Source organism: Aotus nancymaae, unplaced genomic scaffold, assembly GCF_030222135.1.
Source record: "Aotus nancymaae isolate 86718 unplaced genomic scaffold, 86718_ANA_hifiasm-v0.15.2.pri h1tg000108l, whole genome shotgun sequence".
Classification (NCBI taxonomy): Eukaryota; Metazoa; Chordata; class Mammalia; order Primates; family Aotidae; genus Aotus; species Aotus nancymaae.
The window spans coordinates 27,374,153-27,393,687 of NW_026988523.1; the positions used below are offsets into that span (position 1 = coordinate 27,374,153).

The window sequence follows — 19,535 nt, forward strand, 5'->3', positions numbered from 1 at the left end:
GAGAGTGAAACCATAAGTTACATGTTAGGAAAAATATTTGCAAATAGTATATCTGACAAAGTACTTATATACAGTATACATGAAGAATTCGCTAAACACAAGTACAACAATCCAATTAATAAATATGGCAAAGTCTTGAACAGATCTAACAAAAAAGTTATACAGATAGAAACTAAACATGGGAAAAGTTTTTCAACGTCATTGAAACATTAGGGAAATACAAATTAAAACCACAATGAGATACTTCTATTTACCTAATAGAATGCTTTTAAAAAATTACATGAAAACCCACTGGTAATAGCAAGTGCAGGAAAAAATACAAAACAATGGATCTCTCATACACTGCTTGTAGCAAAGCCACTGTGATAATTTATTAGAGATCAACAGCACTTTTCATATAACCCAGTTATCTAATCCCTGATTGTTTATCACAGGGCAGGAGGTGGCAAACTGTAGCATATGGACTGCTATCTATTCTTATAAATAAAGTTTTATTGGATGTGAACCACATTTTATATTTATGTATTGTCTATTATTATTTTGGTTGTATAACAGCAAAGTTAAGTAGTTGTAACAGAGGCCATATGGTTCACAACCCTAAAATACTAATCATATGACCCTTTGAGAAAAACGTTGTTAATCTCTGCCCTAGATAAATAAAAAATCATCTTCAGGTAAAACGTTGCACAAAAATGTCCATCATAGCTTTATGTGTATAGCCAAAAAGTAGAATCAACTTAAATGTCCTTAGATGAGTGAAAGCATAAACAAATAGGATAAAAAAACCTGCCACTTCCATACAATGGAATACTTCATGACAATTTAAAAAATGAATTATTTGTAATGCGACAGCTTGTCCCCATCACAAGGACATCATCCTGAGTGAAAAGCATCTAATTCCAAAGTTGACATATTGTATAATCCCATTTATACAACATTATCAAAATGAAATATTACAGTTATGTAGAACATACTAGTGATGGGTAACAATGAGGGGTGGGGGAATGAATGTGGGGACTGTGAAAGGACAGTATATGAGTGTTTTCTGGAGGTGATAGAATAGTTCTGTATACACTGAGTAGTTATGCGTATGACTGACTGTGGTGATGGTTACATGAGTGCAAACATGTGGTAGAGGTAACATACACACATACACACGTACACAAACACAAACACAAAAGCAAGTTCATGGGAAAAAAAACATGAAATTCAGTAAGGAAAGTAGCTGAGTTAGTAGTAGAGTACTGATGTCAATTTCCTGGTGTCAGTTATTGTACTTGCTAATACATGGGAGGGCATAATCTACTAAAATTACTCAAAATAAGAAACAGAAAAACAAAAGGAAAATCTGAGTTTCCAAATTAGAAGAACAGAAGAAATATTCAGGAAAAAATGAAAAATAATTGTTGAGTATTGCTTAAAAAAAAAAATAGACAAGAGAAGATAATGTTGATCCTGTAACCAGGTTTTTTTCTTAGATGCCGGTGATCGTTGTGGGTTCTTGGACTCCAACCTCTTAAAGAATAAGGTGGACCTGCTTCAGCTGCACCGTACGCTGGCAAAGTGAATATTGGACCCAAAAAGTGTTGCAGAAAGGTGATTTTATTTACGTAGAGAAAACAGAGGGAACGAAGAAGAGAAAGCCTTCCACGAAAAGTGTGGAAGGGGATTCCAGAGAGGAAAATCCCGAAGGGAGCCCCCACCATGTGGGAGGGGATTCCAGAAAGCTGGAAAATCCGGCCCAGGGGAGGGAGCACAGACTTTTATTCTGGGAGAAACTCCCACCTTCTCCAAGACTCTGGGCCGATGAAAGGAGCTCCTTAGAACTTCCGCTGGAGGGATTGACTTTTAGTTTCTTTCATTGCCAGCGAAATTCAAACATAAACCACTGAATCTCCCGGATGGAGAGAGATGGGAAGGGGGCATGGCGCTGCGGAAATTTTTGCCCTTAGAGCTATGACCCCTCGTGGACCGGGAAAGAGAACTCATTTCCTCAGTCCAACCAAAACTTGGCACTAGTTATGTGAAAATGAACTCTGTGCTCATAAATAAATGAAAACATCTCCTACATTCAGACAAACCAACATTTTAAATGTCAGAGAGATTAGAAGAAGCCACCAAAAGACTGAGACGGTAGTGTTTGAGACAGAAGAGAAAGCAGGAGAATGTGGTGTTCCGTAAACCATGTGAAGCAGGTATTTCAAAATTGAAGGATGGGAAACTCAAGTTTTGATCAACGGATTTGATTAGAAAGAAGACATTGGTGACTGTTACTAGAGAGGTTTAAGTGTAGTGGTGGGAATGAAAAAATGAAATGAGGCAGCAACTGTAGATAATGCATTGAAGTCATTGTATTATAAAGTGAGAAGAAAATTTGGAGGTTACTAGAAAGAGAGTTCCACAAAGAATTTGGTGAGCTTTTTTTTGTTTCTCTTTAAGATGGAAGATGTTTGGCATGTATGCATAATGGTGGAAATAATTTGGAAAATAGAGAAATTAATGATAGAGTTGAGAAGGAATAATTGAAAGAGCAAAATCCTTGCATCAAAAGAAGGTATACGATCTGGTACAGACTGTTACAGACAAGCTGCCCCAGGAAATCCCCTCTGGGCAGCTCCCCCCACACATTGGTCTGCAGCTGGACTCCTATACTCTTATCTAAGTGCCACAGTAAGGCTGCCAGACAGGCTACCATTGAGCAAAGACTAAGGTCATGGAAAATGAACCTTTGTTACACATGATTGTAAATTCCTGTTTTACGCAACCTGTAAAATTCTGTTGTCTTTTTTTAACTGCCACCACAGAAGTCACAGGATGATGTAAGTCTGTCTCAAGTTGATAAACTATCTTTGTGCTTGTTACAAGCTGATAGATAACTCTGTCCTGAAACTCCCTTATGCCGCTCTCACCCCATGTAAACCCCTCATTTTGTAGGCTTCGGGCTTCCTCCTCTGATTGTTATGGAGCAGCCCAGCGGCTTAATAAAACTTGCGTGCCTGGCTTTGGGTCTACTCGTCCTGTCCCTCAGCTAACCTTTCACAGACCATAACAAGGCAGAAGTAAGGCTCAGCATCCAGTGAAAGCAGGAGACAATGCAGAAAAGGATGCATGTGAACAGCAGGTAGTTTTCTGCTGATTGCTTCTATGTCTTGGTGAAGAAGTAAAAGAAGTCATTAGCATAGCACAAGGTTGGGATTGGTGGGTAAGGAGGGAGATAATAAAAATAGGGGATGAAAAAGCAGTGTCAAAATTATTTAAGACCGTCATCATGAATTTAAGACAAGTCGGCACAGTTGGATTTGTTTTCTTGTAGACACACTCTGCTGTGCCAGTTCAGGGATGAGGAGAGCAGAGAATTTATTAGTGAAGAATCAGGTGTTCTAAGACTTGGATTACAGATAGAAAGAAAGGAATGGGCAGGAGAGTCTACACAAGGGATTGACTTACAGTGGTGAACCATGGAATCTAATTTGGTTATGGCGGGAAGAGAGAAAGTGAAGGGAAAAGAATAGTGAAAAAGTATCAGGGTCATTGAATATTTGGAACAAATGTAGTAGAGTAAGTGAGTTAAAAAGATTGTTGAAATGGTCTAGAGTGTGATGCTTAAAATTTAGATATTTCAGGTAGTGTAGCAATTGGAAATGACAAGGTTTAGATAGACTAGAATCAATAGTGGAGACTACCAGTAGCTCACAGGGACTTCTCTGGTTTCTTGATTGGAATAGCTTCTCTAGTTTCTTGATTGAATGCACATAGCTATGTGCATTCCCATTGGCTTCTGAACCACCATCAGTAAGTTTCATCTTAGTGAGATCCTTAGGCTGTCTCTTTCTCCAAATTTCCCCATTAAATGTTAAATTTCTTTTTTTTTTTTTTTTTTGAGACGGAGTTTCGCTCTTGGTTCCCAGGCTGGAGTGCAATGGTGCGATATCGGCTCACCGCAACATCCGCCTCCTGGGTTCAGGCAATTCTCCTGCCTCAACCTCCTGAGTAGCTGAGATTACAGGCACGCGCCACCGTGCCCAGCTAATTTTTTGTATTAGTAGAGACGGGGTTTCACCATGTTGACCAGGGTGGTCTTGATCTCTTGACCTTGTGATCCACCCGCCTCGGCCTCCCAAAGTGCTGGGATTACAGGCTTGAGCCACTGCACCCGGCTAAATGTTAAATTTCTGGCTGGCTGGCCACTTTGTTGCTTGCCTGAGCTAGTATCCTCTAGACAATCTAGTCTTCTCTGATCGTTTCCCACTGTAATCTCTTTGTATTCAATAAGATCCTCAGGCATGGACTTTTCCAAGCTATTAAGTCACTCCCCTCCAGCAGGGTAGCAGAGCTTCCAGTCCACATAGACTGCCAGCCCATTCAGGGTTCAACTTCTGAGCCACAGAACTGGGCTGCGAGACAAAGGTGGATGAAAGCAGCCGCTCTCTTTTACTGAATATTATGAAGACTTTCTGGAAGAAATATTTCCCAACAGTATGCTGTTTGGCCAATTTCCAGAGACAACCAATCGTTGTTTTTTAAAATTTTATCCAGTTTTATTGCTCTCTTTTGGTTGGGAGTGAATGTACCAAGACCCTCAGATAACCATTCTCAAAGTCCCACCTGAACAAAATGATTTTGAATTATAATTTTGTATCTTCAAACATTTCAGGAGTTGTTACTTGGCAAAAATTATTCTTGATTAGACTTTTTAGAGTCTCCAAAATATTAAAACTGTTAAGAAGGTACCTAATTCTTAGTGCCAGTTTTAAAGGGAATCTACAACTACAAAAGTGGTGTTGTCGTATTAAGATGAGGACTAGACGACCTGCACTTGCTTGCCTTACCAAACAGCTGAATGCTTAGCTAGAAGAAAAAAGGGAGCTCCTCTCTTCTCTAAATGGTCCATTTCTGATTATTCCAAACTCAGAGACTTGGTGACTACAACAAGGAAATTAACAGCTTTTATTTTTCTCAAATAAATATTACATGATGAGTTGAGAATGTTATTGTGAAAACACTGATTAGACACTGTTTATTTCACACAATCTGCATGAACTTTGATATTTACCACAAAGGGCTTCACTAAGCTAGCTTCCCGTTAGTGCACTGAAATTCAAAGTCATGCTCATAACTGTTAATGAAAGCAGGTTCAAAGCAACACCACCATCACCGGAGTATCTTTAGTTTTATGCGAATGGGTCTATCAAGCATGTTGCTCTTATTTGGTATAATTCTAATCTCATGGGTATCCATTGTTGGGGGAGAAGGTAAGTTGAAAACAGATCTGAATATTTTAGTTTCTTTTCAAATATATTTATTGATTGTGTGTGCATGCATAAGTTTATTTTTAAATGAAAAAATAGCTGAGAATAATTTGAAGGGGTATCATCATATTAATCTATTTTATGGAAATATTTTCTAACATGCAATTAGCAGGAATATAGAATGAAATTAATTCTCGCTATTCTCTAGGTTGCAAAGGGTAAATGGTCACCAAATAGATAGTGTAAAGAGAAGATAAAGGAGGGAAAATCTGTGATAATAAAGATGATAAGGTGAAGTATTAGTGTAATTCTGCATAAACTCTGCAATGCCACTGACTAGAAAAATCAACCTCAGATGATTTTGCCACCTTTAAAATGTTTTTAGAATTTTAATTTCATAGATTTGTTAATTTAAATTTTAAATGTTATTAAAATGAAGGAATTCTCATTTGAGTGTAATTATCATTCAACAGAGATAAATATATTTTAATGAAACAATAGAAAATATTATTTTTATGTGTAAACCAGTGAACTGCCAAGAAATTGCTTTTTCTGAGCTCTTCCACAAATGTGAAAAGTGAAATAATATATATCACCTCCTTATTAATACTATAAACTGGTTCTTGTAATATTTTATAAACTGTCTCATTGTATTTCAGGTGGAAATTAAAGCCACCGTATCAAAAGGAATTGCAAACAAAATCTCTACCAAGGTCTAGGATACTGATTAAACTGTGTGTGTACATGGAGTTTCAATAATTGTGCCTTACTCTTTGATTTCCAGAAAGTTTTGTTTTACTGCTTTGCTGCTTTCTAATGTTTACAGATTTTTAAATTTTTTTGAACACTTTCTCCTCGGTCCTGAAATAAGAGAAAAATAGGAATAATAAAATGCTTTCTTTTTAATATATGCCCTTACAAATGTTGCAAAACTTTATTTCTACAGGCTTGAAATTCATTTAATTTGTTTTTACTTTTAGTAGTGCGTTGTAATCCCAGGAGTGTGATTGTATGAGTGTATTTGATTTTTCTTAAGTCTGTGTTTATGGTATTTATTAAGTGGCTTAAACATCTGTCACAAACGGTATCACAAGAATATTAAATGGGGTGTGGAAGCAGAGGAAGATAAGTGAAAATTATGAATGAGAATTTTGGCAATTCCTAACCCAGCAAAAAATATTCATGCTTCAATCCAGTCCCAGGATAAACTTCAGTGAAATTCTGTCTAGAAGTTGTCTAGGTGTTAAATGACCTGTAAGTGTGTGTTACGCTTTTGTTTAGGTGTCTGTTTAGAAACTGGCCAGAGGGCAGAAACAACGCTCGAGGGCAACAGTTTTGTACAAATAGAAAACTGCATGCCTCCAGCAGCAAAATATCAAGCAATATATTTATTAAGCAATATATTGTGCTTCATGCTGTAGCAGAGAACCTGGAAAGAATATGACAACCCCACCCATGCCTCACTACAACTTCCGGTGTCCTAAAAGAAAAGCATCACGTAAATAAGCAAATAAATTACAAGGTTATATATAGGGATTGTCTGTGAGTGTGTGTGTGTGTGTGTGTGTGTGTGTGTGTACAGTCATGCATCACTTAATGATAGGAAAACATTCTGAGAAGTGCATTAGGCAATTTCGTCCTCTTGTAAACATCATAGAGTGTGCTTACACAAACCTAGATTGTATAGCCTACTACCTCACTAGGCTGCGTGGTATAGCCTGACAGTCTTAGGATGCAAACCTGTACAGCATGTTACTCAGCTGAACACTGTGGGCAATGGGAGCACAATTGTAAGAATGTGTTTATCTAAACATAGCAAAGGCACAATAAACATACAGTATAAAACATTAGTAATGTTGGACTTGTATAGGATTCTTATCATAAATAGGGTTTGCGGGACTGAAAGTTGTTCTGGGTAAGTCACTGAGTGAGTGGTGTGTGAATATGAGGGCTTAGCACCTTACCATACACTACCTTAAACTTCATAAACACTGAATACTTGGGATAGACTAAATTTATTTTATTTATATATTTATTTTGATATTTTAGAGGGAGCAAGTGGTTTTTGGTTACATGGAGAAGTTCTTTAGTGCCAATTACTGAGCTTTTGGTGCACCTTATTTTAAAAACTTTTCTTCAATAATAAATTAACTTTAATTTATGGTAAGCTTTTTTAGTTTATCAACTGAAAACTTTTTAACTTGTAACTCTTTTGTGATAACATTTAGCTTACAACACTCTTTGTACAGATATACAAAAGATTTTTTTCTATCTTTGTTCTATAAGATTTTATCTTTTAAATATTCTATTTATTTATTTACCTTTTACACCTTTTTGTTAAAAACAGACATAAACACACACATTAGCCTCGGCCTACAAAGGGCAGGATCATAGGTATCACAGTCTTCCTCCCCCCCTCTGGTCCCTCTAGAAGGTCTTCAGGGCAGTAACATGCATGGAGCTGTCATCTCCTGTGAAACAAAGGCTTCTTCTGGAACAGTTCCTGAAAGAGCTACCTGAGGATGTTTTACAGTTAATTTTTCTTATGAGAAGAAGTGAACTATAAAATAATGATAAAAACTCTAGTATATTAAATACATTAACCAGTACCACAGTCATCTATTATCTTTATCAAATATGATATACTATACATAATTGTGTATACTATAGTTTACTGGCAATGCTATAGGTTTGTTTATACCAGCATTGCCACAAAAATGTGAGTAACACATTGCACCACGACGTAACAGAGGTCATCAGTTGGTAAGAATTTTTCAGCTACATTGTAATCTTACCGAACCACTGTGATATAAGTGATCAGTCATTGACCAAAACATCATTATGTGGTAAATGACTGTATGCCTGTATGTGTGTTTGTATATATGCGTGTGTATATATATATATATATATATATATATATACACACACACATATATCAAAAGAAATAGATTCATAATATTCTATCAGAAAGTAGAGATAAGAAAAATTATTTTCTACTTTTCAAGTGGGTGTTTGTGTAATGGGAGGCTTGCAAAAGGACGATAACACTCCTAGCTTGCACCATTGTGGATGTGCACAATGGGTGTGTGATCAGTGCTGTAGAGGAAGTTCGGTAAGATATAATTGGATGATGAAAAATATGTAAGTATGAATGTATGAAAATCGAGTACTATAATTTTGCAATTGTGGAGGAGTGAAGGATACTTAAAAGGAGTTGTGATATGTTCATACTATCAAGACACGAGGGAGTCTTTCCCTCGGTATCTTCTCTAAAAATATCTAGTGTCACATTATAAACAGTTAGATAATCAATTTAAGGTTTCACAAGGTTAAATACCACAGGAATTATTTCAGATATTATACAACAATATAACTTCTAGGTAGATCAAAAGGAGAAATTTCCCTTGATTTGTCAGCTGAATTTCTGCACGCTTTTTCCTGATAAGGTGAAAAACAAAACAGTTTCTCAAGCAGCAATACTATATTGAGAAAATGCCTTGAGGTAAAAAAAAGAGCACTTCTGTACTGAGAAAATATCTTGAGCTAAAAAAGCACTCAAAAATAAAGTACATCAAATCCATAGAATGTACAGTATCAAGAGTAAACCCTAATGTAAACTATGGACTTTGAATGATAATAATATTGATGGTGAGGGGGGCTATTCATGTGGTAGGGAAGAGGAAGTGGTATATAGGGAATCTCTGTACCTTCCACTCAAATTTGCTGTGAGAAAAACTGTAAATAAATACTAAAGTCTAATAGAAATATGTGAGTATATATATACACATATATACATATATATAAACTGTAAATAAAAGTATAAATAAAAACTAAAGTCTAATATACACACATATTTCTATTAGACTTTAGTATTTAAGGTTTTATTTACAGTTTGTATATATACATTATATATAGACACACAAGAAAATAAAAGAGTCAAAACATATTGAGATTTCACCCATCTTCTACGTTGTTTTAATACATCTTGCACCACAGTGCATATGGATGTACGTGTAAGTCTCTATATACATATATATGGTAGTCCCTTAGTATCCTGAAGGAATTGATTCTAGGACTCTCCTCACCCCCAGAAGATACCAAAACCCACAGATGCTCAAGTCTCTAAGAGAGAATAGTGTTGTATTTGCATGTAACCTATGCATATCCTCCCATGTAATTTAAACCATCTCAAGATTATTTATAATACCTAATATAATGTAAATACTATATAAATAGTTGTTATCTTTTTATTGCATCATTTTTATTGTTTTATTATCTTTTTATTGTTTTTTTCTTTTTCAAATGTTTTGGTACAGCAGTATAAATACATATTTATATATACACCACTTACCAAAATTTAGCTCTAATTTAATCTTAGTTGAGTTGTTCTTAGTGATTTTCTTGTAGTCTCTAAATTATTTTCACTGAAACTATATAAACTTCGTAACAAGAAAATAATCAAAATCTTAATAAACAAAAAACAAACTACTTACTCAACATTTTTACAGCACCAGAAAAAAAAAACAGGACAGAGTTTCTGGTGGAGATACCTATGACAGTTGATGAGAATAGAGAAAAGACGTAAATCTGAGAGGTGAGAATAAGCCTATCACTCTCTGCTGTACACTACATAGGTCAGGGAGATTTGCCACTCTTACAATCTGTCTTCATTCTTAAATTGTTGTGTGAGGGTTTTCTTCCTGAGCACATTGCAGAAGAGTTCATATTTCATATCACTCCAAAATATAAATATCATATTAATTGACAATGACCTCCTCAAATACTCTTGTACTCTTTAACAGTGATCTTTCTTTGTCTCAAATTAGTACACTGGAAAGCATTTAAGCTAAAGGTATTTAAGCTGAAGGAAAGAAAAAACTATAATTGAGATGATTAAAGCATAATCTAGTGATTCATCGATGTAGTTTATCATGTAATTCTTCAGTTTTGTGTTATTTTTCCCAGCAACACTTTGTGATTTTCCAAAAATAAACCATGGAATTCTGTATGATGAAGAAAATTATAAGCCATTTTCCCAAGTTCCTATAGGGGAAGTTTTCTATTACTCCTGTGAATATAATTTTATGTCTCCTTCAAAATCCTTTTGGACTCGCATAACATGCACAGAAGAAGGATGGTCACCAACACCAAAGTGTCTCAGTGAGTAAACGCCCTGATCATTACATGGATTTCTTTAAGTGAATAGAGAAGGATGTGCCAGACAAGATCATAAGGGCATGATAATGACGGGCAGTGACCAGAGGAGCTGGAAAGATGGGAGACGTAGTCCTCTCTTTGCGATGCCTCTTGTGAGAACTAAATGAAGAATAAATATGTCAACTCTCTTGTATTACCTAGAAATGCTCTATGCATTGAAATACATTAATTTTAAAAGTCATAATTAATTATGATTAGTATATTTGACTGCTAATATTTCTTTACTAATATCATTTGGTAGCAGCCTGATCATAGCTTTCCTTTAAAGAAAGTCAACTTTATACATTTTTTGTTTTGAATTTACCGTTCTCTTGCACATTGCAAGGTAAGGTTTAGTATTTTCACCTTTATATGTTTAGTAAATCATTTCTTTGGACCTTCAAAGTGTAGCTATATTTATCCTCCAATAAATGTAGAGAACAGACTCCAGTGACAACAGGTGTGTTAAAAAGAGAAAAACAATGGGAGAGAGAATAGACGAGGCAACAAAGGAGATAACAATGATCTTTCTCCTTTTGTAGGAAATGTTTATGAGAATTGAGAGAAACATTTATATGAAGATGCTGTTTTGTCCCTAGAAAAGTTTATAAACATAAAATATTTTATTATAACAACCATACAGCAGTAGCATGAAATACTTTCTTTTATATGTACATATATGGGAATAGAAAAATATATTTCATCATATATACAGTAACATGACCAAATTCTTTTGAAAATATTTACACATGATTTCAGTTCTCAAAGTTTCCAACTCTTAATAAAATATTTTAAAATGCAATTGAACTTTTTTTGCTACTTTCATCTCATACATTAAAAAATTTTCGGTCCTTAGGAATATGTTTCTTTCCTTTTGTGGAAAATGGTCATTCTGACTCTTCGGGACGAACACATCTGGAAGGTGATACCGTACAAATTGTTTGCAATGCAGGATACAGCCTTCAAAAAAATAAGAACAACATTTCATGTGTAGAACGTGGCTGGTCCACTCCTCCCAAATGCACCTCCACTAGTAAGCAAAATTCTGCTCTCTCAGATCATGGTAACTTTTGTTAATTTTTTAAAGAAATAAATCTATTGTTGTAGGTTAAATGTAGGTTTCAGCACTACTTCTATCATTATTTATTTGATTTTCAGCTCCAATTGTGTCTAAGTAGATGTGCAATAACATAGTTTGCCTACCTATGTAAATCAAATGTATGTGATAGGTAGAAATATGAGACAAGAATACACTTTGAAGACAATCAATGTTAAGTAATACGTGTTTGGTATTTATATTATCAGGTTAGTTAACCATAAATGGTTACAAAACTGAGGTAATAAGTGAAAATAAGTCCAATTCCAGTTAAAATGTCTTAAAAGAGTTTTTACTATTTATCTTTATTTAAATTCATATGCTTGAGTCAATAAAGCATCATCTTCTAAGTTGTAAAACCTCCATACGTCTGAGATGTATGTTTGTTTGTGAGCGGCTTAGAATTTGGAAAATGATTCTTTTAGAAACCTGTGGTATAAGTGATGGCACCTGCCAGTCCTGGGTGAACTCTTGTAATTCTTCATTTTTAAATCTTTTCAGTAATTGTTCTTTGCTCAGCCCAATGCAGTTCCATCCTGTGCATGCACAGCTCAGTATTCAACTAAAACCTCAAGGAGCCTCATGAAAACTTCTATAGCTTTTTCTCTGCATACCACTTTCTCTCTGCTACTACGTCCAGTAACTTCTGGCCACCATAGTCTCCAAGACTGACCTTACTAATCTCAACTAAAGAAGACCACTATGTTCTTCCTGGGTTCTCCCTCCCTGCACAGTTTAGAGAAGGCCTCCCAGCAAACAGCTGGGCTTTCATTGACTTTGCTTTATTATTCTTATTATTTTTTTTATTGCATTTTAGGTTTTGGGGTACATGTGAAAAACATGCAAGATTGTTGCATAGGTGCATACGTGACAGTGTGATTTGCTGCCTTCCTCCCCTTCACCTATATGTGGCATTTCTCCCCATGCTATCTCTCCCCAACTCCCCACCCCCCGCTGTCCCCCCTACTCCCCCTCAACAGATCCCAGTGTATAGTGCTCCCCTCCCTGTGTCCATGTGTTCCCATTGTTCAACACCCATCTATGAGTGAGAACATGTGATGATTGATTTTGTGTTCTTGTGTCAGTTTGCTGAGAATGATGGTTTCCAGGTTCATCCATGTCCCTACAAAGGATGCGAACTCATCGTTTTTGATGGCTGCATAATATTCCATGGTGTATATGTGCCACATTTTCCCTGTCCAGTCTATCATCATTGGGCATTTGGGTTGGTTCCAGGTCTTTGCTATTGTAAACTGTGCTGCAATGAACATTCGTGTGCATGTGTCCTTATAGTAGAACGATTTATAATCCTTTGGATATATACCCAGTAATGGGATTGCTGGGTCAAATGGAATTTCTATTTCTAGGTCCTTGAGGAATCGCCACACTGTCTTCCACAATGAGTGAACTAATTTACATTCCCACCAACAGTGTAAAAGTGTTCCTATTTCTCCACATCCTCTCCAGCATCTGTTGTCTCCAGATTTTTTAATGATCGCCATGCTAACTGGTGTGAGATGGTATCTCAATGTAGTTTTGATTTGCATTTCTCTAATGACCAGTGATGATGAGCATTTTTTCATATGCTTGTTGGCCTCATGTATATCTTTTTTTGTAAAGTATCTGTTCATATCCTTTGCCCATTTCTGAATGGGCTTGTTTGTTTATTTCTTGTAAATCTGTTTTATCCCATTGTAAATTCTGTATATCAGCCCTTTGTCAGATAGGTGGGCTGGAAAATTTTTTTCCGTTCTCTTGGTTGCCATTTCATTCTATTGACTGTTTCTTTTGCCGTGCAGAAGCTGTGGAGTTTGATTAGTTCCCATTTGTCTATTGTGGCTTTTGTTGCCAATGCTTTTGGTGTTTTGGTCATTAAGTCCTTGCCTACGCCTATGTCCTGAATGGTTTTGCCTAGGTTTTCTTCTAGGGTTTTTATGGTGTTAGTTCTTATGTTTAAGTCTTTAATCCATCTGAAGTTAATTTTAGTGTAAGGTGTCAGGAAGGGGTCCAGTTTCTGCTTTCTGCATATGGCTAACCAGTTTTGCCAACACCACTTATTAAACAGGTAATCCTTTCCCCATTGCTTGTTTTTATCAGGTTTGTCAATAATCGGATGGTTGTAGATATGTTGTGTTTCCTCTGATGCCTCTGTTCTCTTCCATTGGTCTATATCTCTGTTTTGGTACCAGTACCATGCTGTTTTGATTTCTGTAGCCTTGTAGTATAGTTTGATGTCTGGTCGTGTGATGCCTCCCGCTTTGTTCTTTTTGCTTAGAATTGACTTGGCTATGCGGGCTCTCTTTTGGTTCTATATGAAGTTTAAGGTGGTTTTTTCAGTTCTGTGAAGAAGGTCATTGGTAGCTTGATGGGGATAGCATTGAGTCTGTAAATTACTTTGGGCAGTATGGCCATTTTCACGATATTGATTCTTCCTAACCATGAACATAGAATGTTTCTCCATCTGTTTGTATCCTCTCTTATTTCATTGTAGTTCTCCTTGAAGAGGTCATTTACGTTCCTTGTTAGTTGTATTCCTAGGTATTTTATTCTCTTTGTAGCAATTGTGAATGGCAGTTCGTTCTTGATTTGGCTCTTTTTAAGTCTGTTATTGGTGTATAGGAATGCTTGTGATTTTTGCACATTGATTTTGTATCCTGAGACTTTGCTGAAGTTGCTTATCAGTTTCAGGAGATTTTGGGCTGAGATCATGGGGTCTTCTAGATATACAATCATGTCGTCTGCAAATAGAGACAATTTGACTTCCTCCTTTCCTAATTGAATTCCCTTTATTTCTTTTTCTTGCCTGATTGCTCTGGCTAGAACTTCCAGTACTATATTGAATAGGAGTGGTGAGAGAGGGCATCCTTGTCTAGTGCCAGATTTCAAAGGGAATGCTTCCAGTTTTTGCCCATTCAGTATGATATTGGCTGTTGGTTTGTCATAAATAGCTTTTATTATTTTGGGATACATTCCATCGATACCTAGTTTATTGAGGGTTTTTAGCATAAAGGGCTGTTGAATGTTGTCGAAGGCCTTCTCTGCATCAATTGAGATTATCATGTGGTTTTTGTCTTTGGTTCTGTTTATGTGGTGTATAACATTTACAGACTTGCATATATTGAAACAGCCTTGCATCCCTGGGATGAATCCTACTTGATCATGGTGGATAAGCTTTTTGATGTGCTGTTGCAATCGGCTTGCCAGTATTTTATTGAAGATTTTTGCATCTATGTTCTTCATGGATATTGGCCTGTAGTTTTCTTTTCTTGTTGAGTCTCTGCCGGGTTTTGGTATTAGGATGATGTTGGTCTCATAAAATGATTTGGGAAAGATTCCCTCTTTTTGTATTATTTGGAATAGTTTCAGAAGGAATGGTACGAGTTCCTCTTTGTATGTCTGGTAGAATTCGGCTGTGAACCCATCTGGACCTTGGCTTTTTTTGGGTGGTAGGCTCTTAATTGCTGCCTCGACTTTGGACGTTGTTATTGGTCTATTCAGGGTTTGGACTTCTTCCTGGTTTAGGCTTGGGAGGAGGCAACTGTCCAGGAATTTATCCATTTCATCCAGGTTTTCTAGTTTATGTGCATAGAGTTGTTTGTAATAATCTCTGATGATGGTTTGAATTTCTGTGGCATCTGTGGTGATATCCCCTTGATCATTTTTTATTGCATCTATTTGGTTATTCTCTCTTTTCTTTTTTATTAATCTGGCTAGTGCTCTGTCTATTTTGTTGATCTTTTCAAAACACCAGCTCCTGGGTTTATTGATTTTTTGTAGGGTTTTTCGTGTCTCTATCTCTTTCACTTCTGCTTTGATCTTAGTTATTTCTTGTCTTCTGCTAGGTTTTGAGTTTTTTTGATCTTGCTCCTCTAGCTCTTTCAATTTTGATGATAGGGTGTCAATTTTAGATCTCTCCTTTCTTCTCATGTGGGCATTTATTGCTATATATTTTCCTCTAGAGACTGCTTTAAATGTGTCCCAGTGATTCTGGTATGTGGTGTATTCATTCTCGTTGATTTCAAAGAACATCTTTATTTCTGCCTTCATTTTATTGTTTATCCAGTCAACATTCAAGAGAAAGTTGTTCAGTTTCCATGAAGCTGTGCAGTTTTGGGTTGGTTTCTGAATTCTGAGTTCTAACTTGATTGCACTGTGGTCCGAGAGACTGTTGTGGTTTCCGTTCTTTTGCATTTGCTGAGGAGTGATTTACTTCCAATTATGTGGTCAATTTTAGAGTAGGTGTGATGTGGTGCTGAGAAGAATGTATATTCTGTGGATTTGGGGTGGAGAGTTCTGTAAATGTCTATTAGGTTTGCTTGTTCCAGGTCTGAGTTCAAGTCCTGGATATCCTTGTTAATTTTCTGTCTTGTTGATCTGTCTAATATTGTCAATGGTGTGTTAAAGTCTCCCACTATTATTGTGTGGGAGTCTAAGTCTCTTTGTAAGTCATTAAGAACTTGTCTTATGTATCTGGGTGCTCCTGTATTAGATGCATATATATTTAGGATCGTTAGCTCTTCTTGTTGCATTGATCCTTTTTCTATTAGGTAATGTCCTTCTATGTCTCTTTTGATCTTTGTTGCTTTAAAGTCTATTTTATCAGAGATGAGAATTGCAACTCCTGCTTTTTTTTGCTATTTGCTTGGCATATCTTCCTCCATCCTTTTATTTTGAGCCTCTGTGTATCCTTGCATGTGAGGTGCGTTTCCTGGATACAGCACACTGATGGGTTTTGGCTTTTTATCCAATTTGCCAGTCTGTGTCTTTTGATTGGGGCATTTAGTCCATTTATGTTTAGGGTTAATATTGTTATGTGTGAATTTGATCCTGCCATTTTGATGCTAGCTGGCTGTTTTGCCCGTTGGTTGATGCAGATTCTTCATCGTGTTGATGCTCTTTACCATTTCATGTGTTTTTGGAGTGGCTGGTACTGGTTGTTCTTTTCTATGTGTAGTGCCTCTTTCAGGAGCTCTTGTAAAGTCAGTCTGGTGGTGATGAAATCTCTGAGTACTTGTTTGTTCACAAAGGATTTTATTTTTCCTTCACTTATGAAGCTTAGTTTGGCTGGATATGAAATTCTGGGTTGAAAGTTCTTTTCTTTAAGGATGTTGAATATCGGCCCCCACTCTCTTCTGGCCTGTAGGGTTTCTGCTGAGAGATCTGCTGTGAGTCTGATGGGCTTCCCTTTGTGGGTAACCCGACTTTTCTCTCTGGCTCCCCTTTGCATATTCTCCTTTATTTCAACCCTGGTGAATCTGACAATTATGTGCCTTGGGGTTGCTCTTCTAGAGGAATATCTTTGTGGTGTTCTCTGTATTTCCTGGACTTGAATATTGGCCTGCCTTGCTAGGTTGGGGAAGTTTTCCTGGATAATATCCTGAAGAGTATTTTCCAGCTTGGATTCATTCTCTTCGTCACATTCAGGTACACCTATCAAACGTAGATTAGGTCTTTTCACATAGTCCCACATTTCTTGTTGACTTTGTTCATTCCTTTTTACCTTGTTTTCTCTAATCTTGCCTTCTCGTTTTATTTCATTGAGTTGATCTTTGACCTCTGATATCCTTTCTTCTGCTTGGTCAATTCGGCTGTTGAAACTTGTGCATGCTTCGTGAAGTTCTCATGTTGTGTTTTTCAGCTCCATCAATTCACTTATATTCCTCTCTAAGTTGTCCATTCTCATTAGCATTTCATCAAGTCTTTTTTCAAGGTTCTTAGTTTCTTTGCATTGGGTTAGAATATGTTTTTTTAGCTCACAGAAGTATCTTATTACCCACTTTCTGAAGGCTGATTCTGTCATTTCATCACACTCATACTCCATCCAGTCTTGTTCCCTTGCTGGTGAGGAGTTGTGATCCCTTGTAGGAGGAGAGGTGCTCTGGTTTCAGGTGTTTTCATCCTTTTTGCGCTGGTTTCTTCCCATCTTTGTGGATTTATCCACCTGTTGGCTTTGTAGTTTTTGACTTTCTGATTGGGTCTCTGAGTGGACGTCCTGTTTGTTGTTGATGAAGTTATTTCTGTTTCTTAGTTTTCCTTTTAACTGTCTGGCCTCTGTAGTACTGCTGAGGTCCACTCCAGGCCCTGCTTACCTGGGGATCACTTGCAGCAGCTGCCAAACAGCAAAGGTTGCCACCAGTTTCTTCTTCTGCTTTGTCCCAGAAGGATACCTGTCAAATGTCTGTCTGAGCTCTCCTTTATGAGGTGACTCTTTGGATATATGGGGGTCAGAAGCTGCTTGAGGAAACAGTCCTTTATATTAGCTCAGGTGCTGAGCTGTGAGCCCCATTGTTCATTCAGAGCTGCTGGGCTGGTAAATTTAAGTCTGTAGCAGCAGAACTCATAACCACCCCCCCTTTTTTTCCCAGGTGTTCTGTCCCAGGGAGTTAGGGCTTTATGAGTTTCTGCTGTACTGTTGTTCCTTTTCTTTTCCTTCAGGGCTGCCCTGCCCACAAGGAGGCAGCCTAGTCACTCTCAGCCTGCAGAGGCTTCGCTGAGCTGCTGTGGGCTCTGCCCAGCTGCCGTGTGAACTTCCCTGCAGTCCTGTTTATATGGGTGTAGTTAGAGCTGCTTCCGCAATGTTGGCCCGCCTCTGTAATCATGGACTTTCTCTGTAATGACGGGTTGCCACAGCAATGGCAGGCTGCCTCAGTAATGGTGGACACCCCTCCCCCACAGAGCTGGACCATCCTGGGTTTAGCTGTGCTTGCTGTGAAACTCTCAACCCAGAGCATTTCCAATTGCTGTTTTTTTGTTTTTGATTTTGTTTTTGTGGGGGTGGGACCAGCCGGGCCTGATCTCCTGGCTCCCTGCCTCAGAGCCTTCTATTTTTTCATTGAACGGTCAGCCCTCTCCCAGGTGTCCTGGTCGCCTGTTGAATAGGTGCCGGGATCTGTGTGATTTCTGGTGCAGCGACCCACTGCGCCGCTGAAACCGCGGCTCTGAGATTCGTGGCCCTTTTTTTTTTTTTTTGCCCGGGAATCTCCTGGCCTGGCTCCCTATTTCAGCTTCCCTTGCTGGCTAAGTGGGAACACAGTCCTGTTTACTCTGCACCGGGAGCGGCTGCGCCAGGGCGCAGGCAAAACAGCTGCGCTGGCCAAAACAGCTGTGCTGGCAACCTGTGGGGCTCCTCCGCCTCCACTCACCCTCTGCACTTTCACTCGGAGCTGCAATCCTGAGCTGGATCTAACCGGCCATCTTGGAACTCCTCTCTGCTTTATTATTTTTAAGTATTGAGGGTTTTTTTTTCTTTTTTCAGTCATCACAGTCCTGTACTGGGTGATTTCCAGCATTCTGAAAATAAATTTTGTACAATTTTCTAAATTTTTTTCAGTGGGATGATATGTTGATAGCAGCTACTCCATCCTATCAGGAAATAGAATCTGTGGTATGTTTTTCAAAAGACGTTATGTTATCAAATATTAATCCACATCTTCAGTTCTTAAATTTAAACCTCTAAAGCTGGGCATGGTGATGTGCACCTGTAGTCCCGGCCACTGGCAAGGCTAAAACAGGAGTTCAAAGCTTCAGTGAGCTATGACTGCACCAGCGCACTCCAAACTGGTCAATAGAGTAAGACCCTTCCCCACTTGCAAACCAAAACAAAGCAAAGGAAAATGAAATTTAAACTTCTAGAAATGAAGTCTTTTTATTTTTATTTTTTATTTTATTTTATTTACTTATTTTTATTGTACTTTAGATTTGGGGTACATGTGCAGAACATGCATGATTGTTGCATAGGTACATACATGGCCAGGTGGTTTGCTACCTCCATTGCCCCATCACCCACATCTGGCATTTCTCCCCATGTTATCTCTCCCCAACTTCCCCACCCCCATCTGTCCCTCCCCTAGCCCCCGACAACAGACCCCAGTGTGTGATGCTCCCCTCCCTGCGTCCATGTGTTCTCTTTGTTCAACAATTGCCTATGAGTGAGGCCATGCAGTGTTTGATTTTCTGTTCTTGTGTCAGTTTGCTGATAATAATGGTTTCCAGAT

General features: G+C 37.7%; 1 protein-coding gene across 3 annotated transcripts in view; it reads left to right on the forward strand.

Moving 5' to 3' along the window:
• Positions 1–5,077: 5,077 nt before the first annotated feature.
• The window catches only part of CFHR5 (complement factor H related 5), a 34,600-nt gene continuing 20,142 nt past the window's right edge, over positions 5,078–19,535 (forward strand). The window contains exons 1-3 of one of the 3 annotated variants that reach the window (XM_064370895.1): positions 5,078–5,252; positions 10,215–10,409; positions 11,302–11,508. In XM_064370895.1, the coding sequence (XP_064226965.1) occupies positions 5,123–5,252; positions 10,215–10,409; positions 11,302–11,508 (532 nt within the window). In that variant the 5' untranslated portion in view covers positions 5,078–5,122. Of the gene's footprint in view, positions 5,253–9,648; positions 9,844–10,214; positions 10,410–11,301; positions 11,509–19,535 lie in introns of those variants that run through there. The other 2 variants (XM_064370897.1, XM_064370898.1) reach the window with 2 other exon arrangements.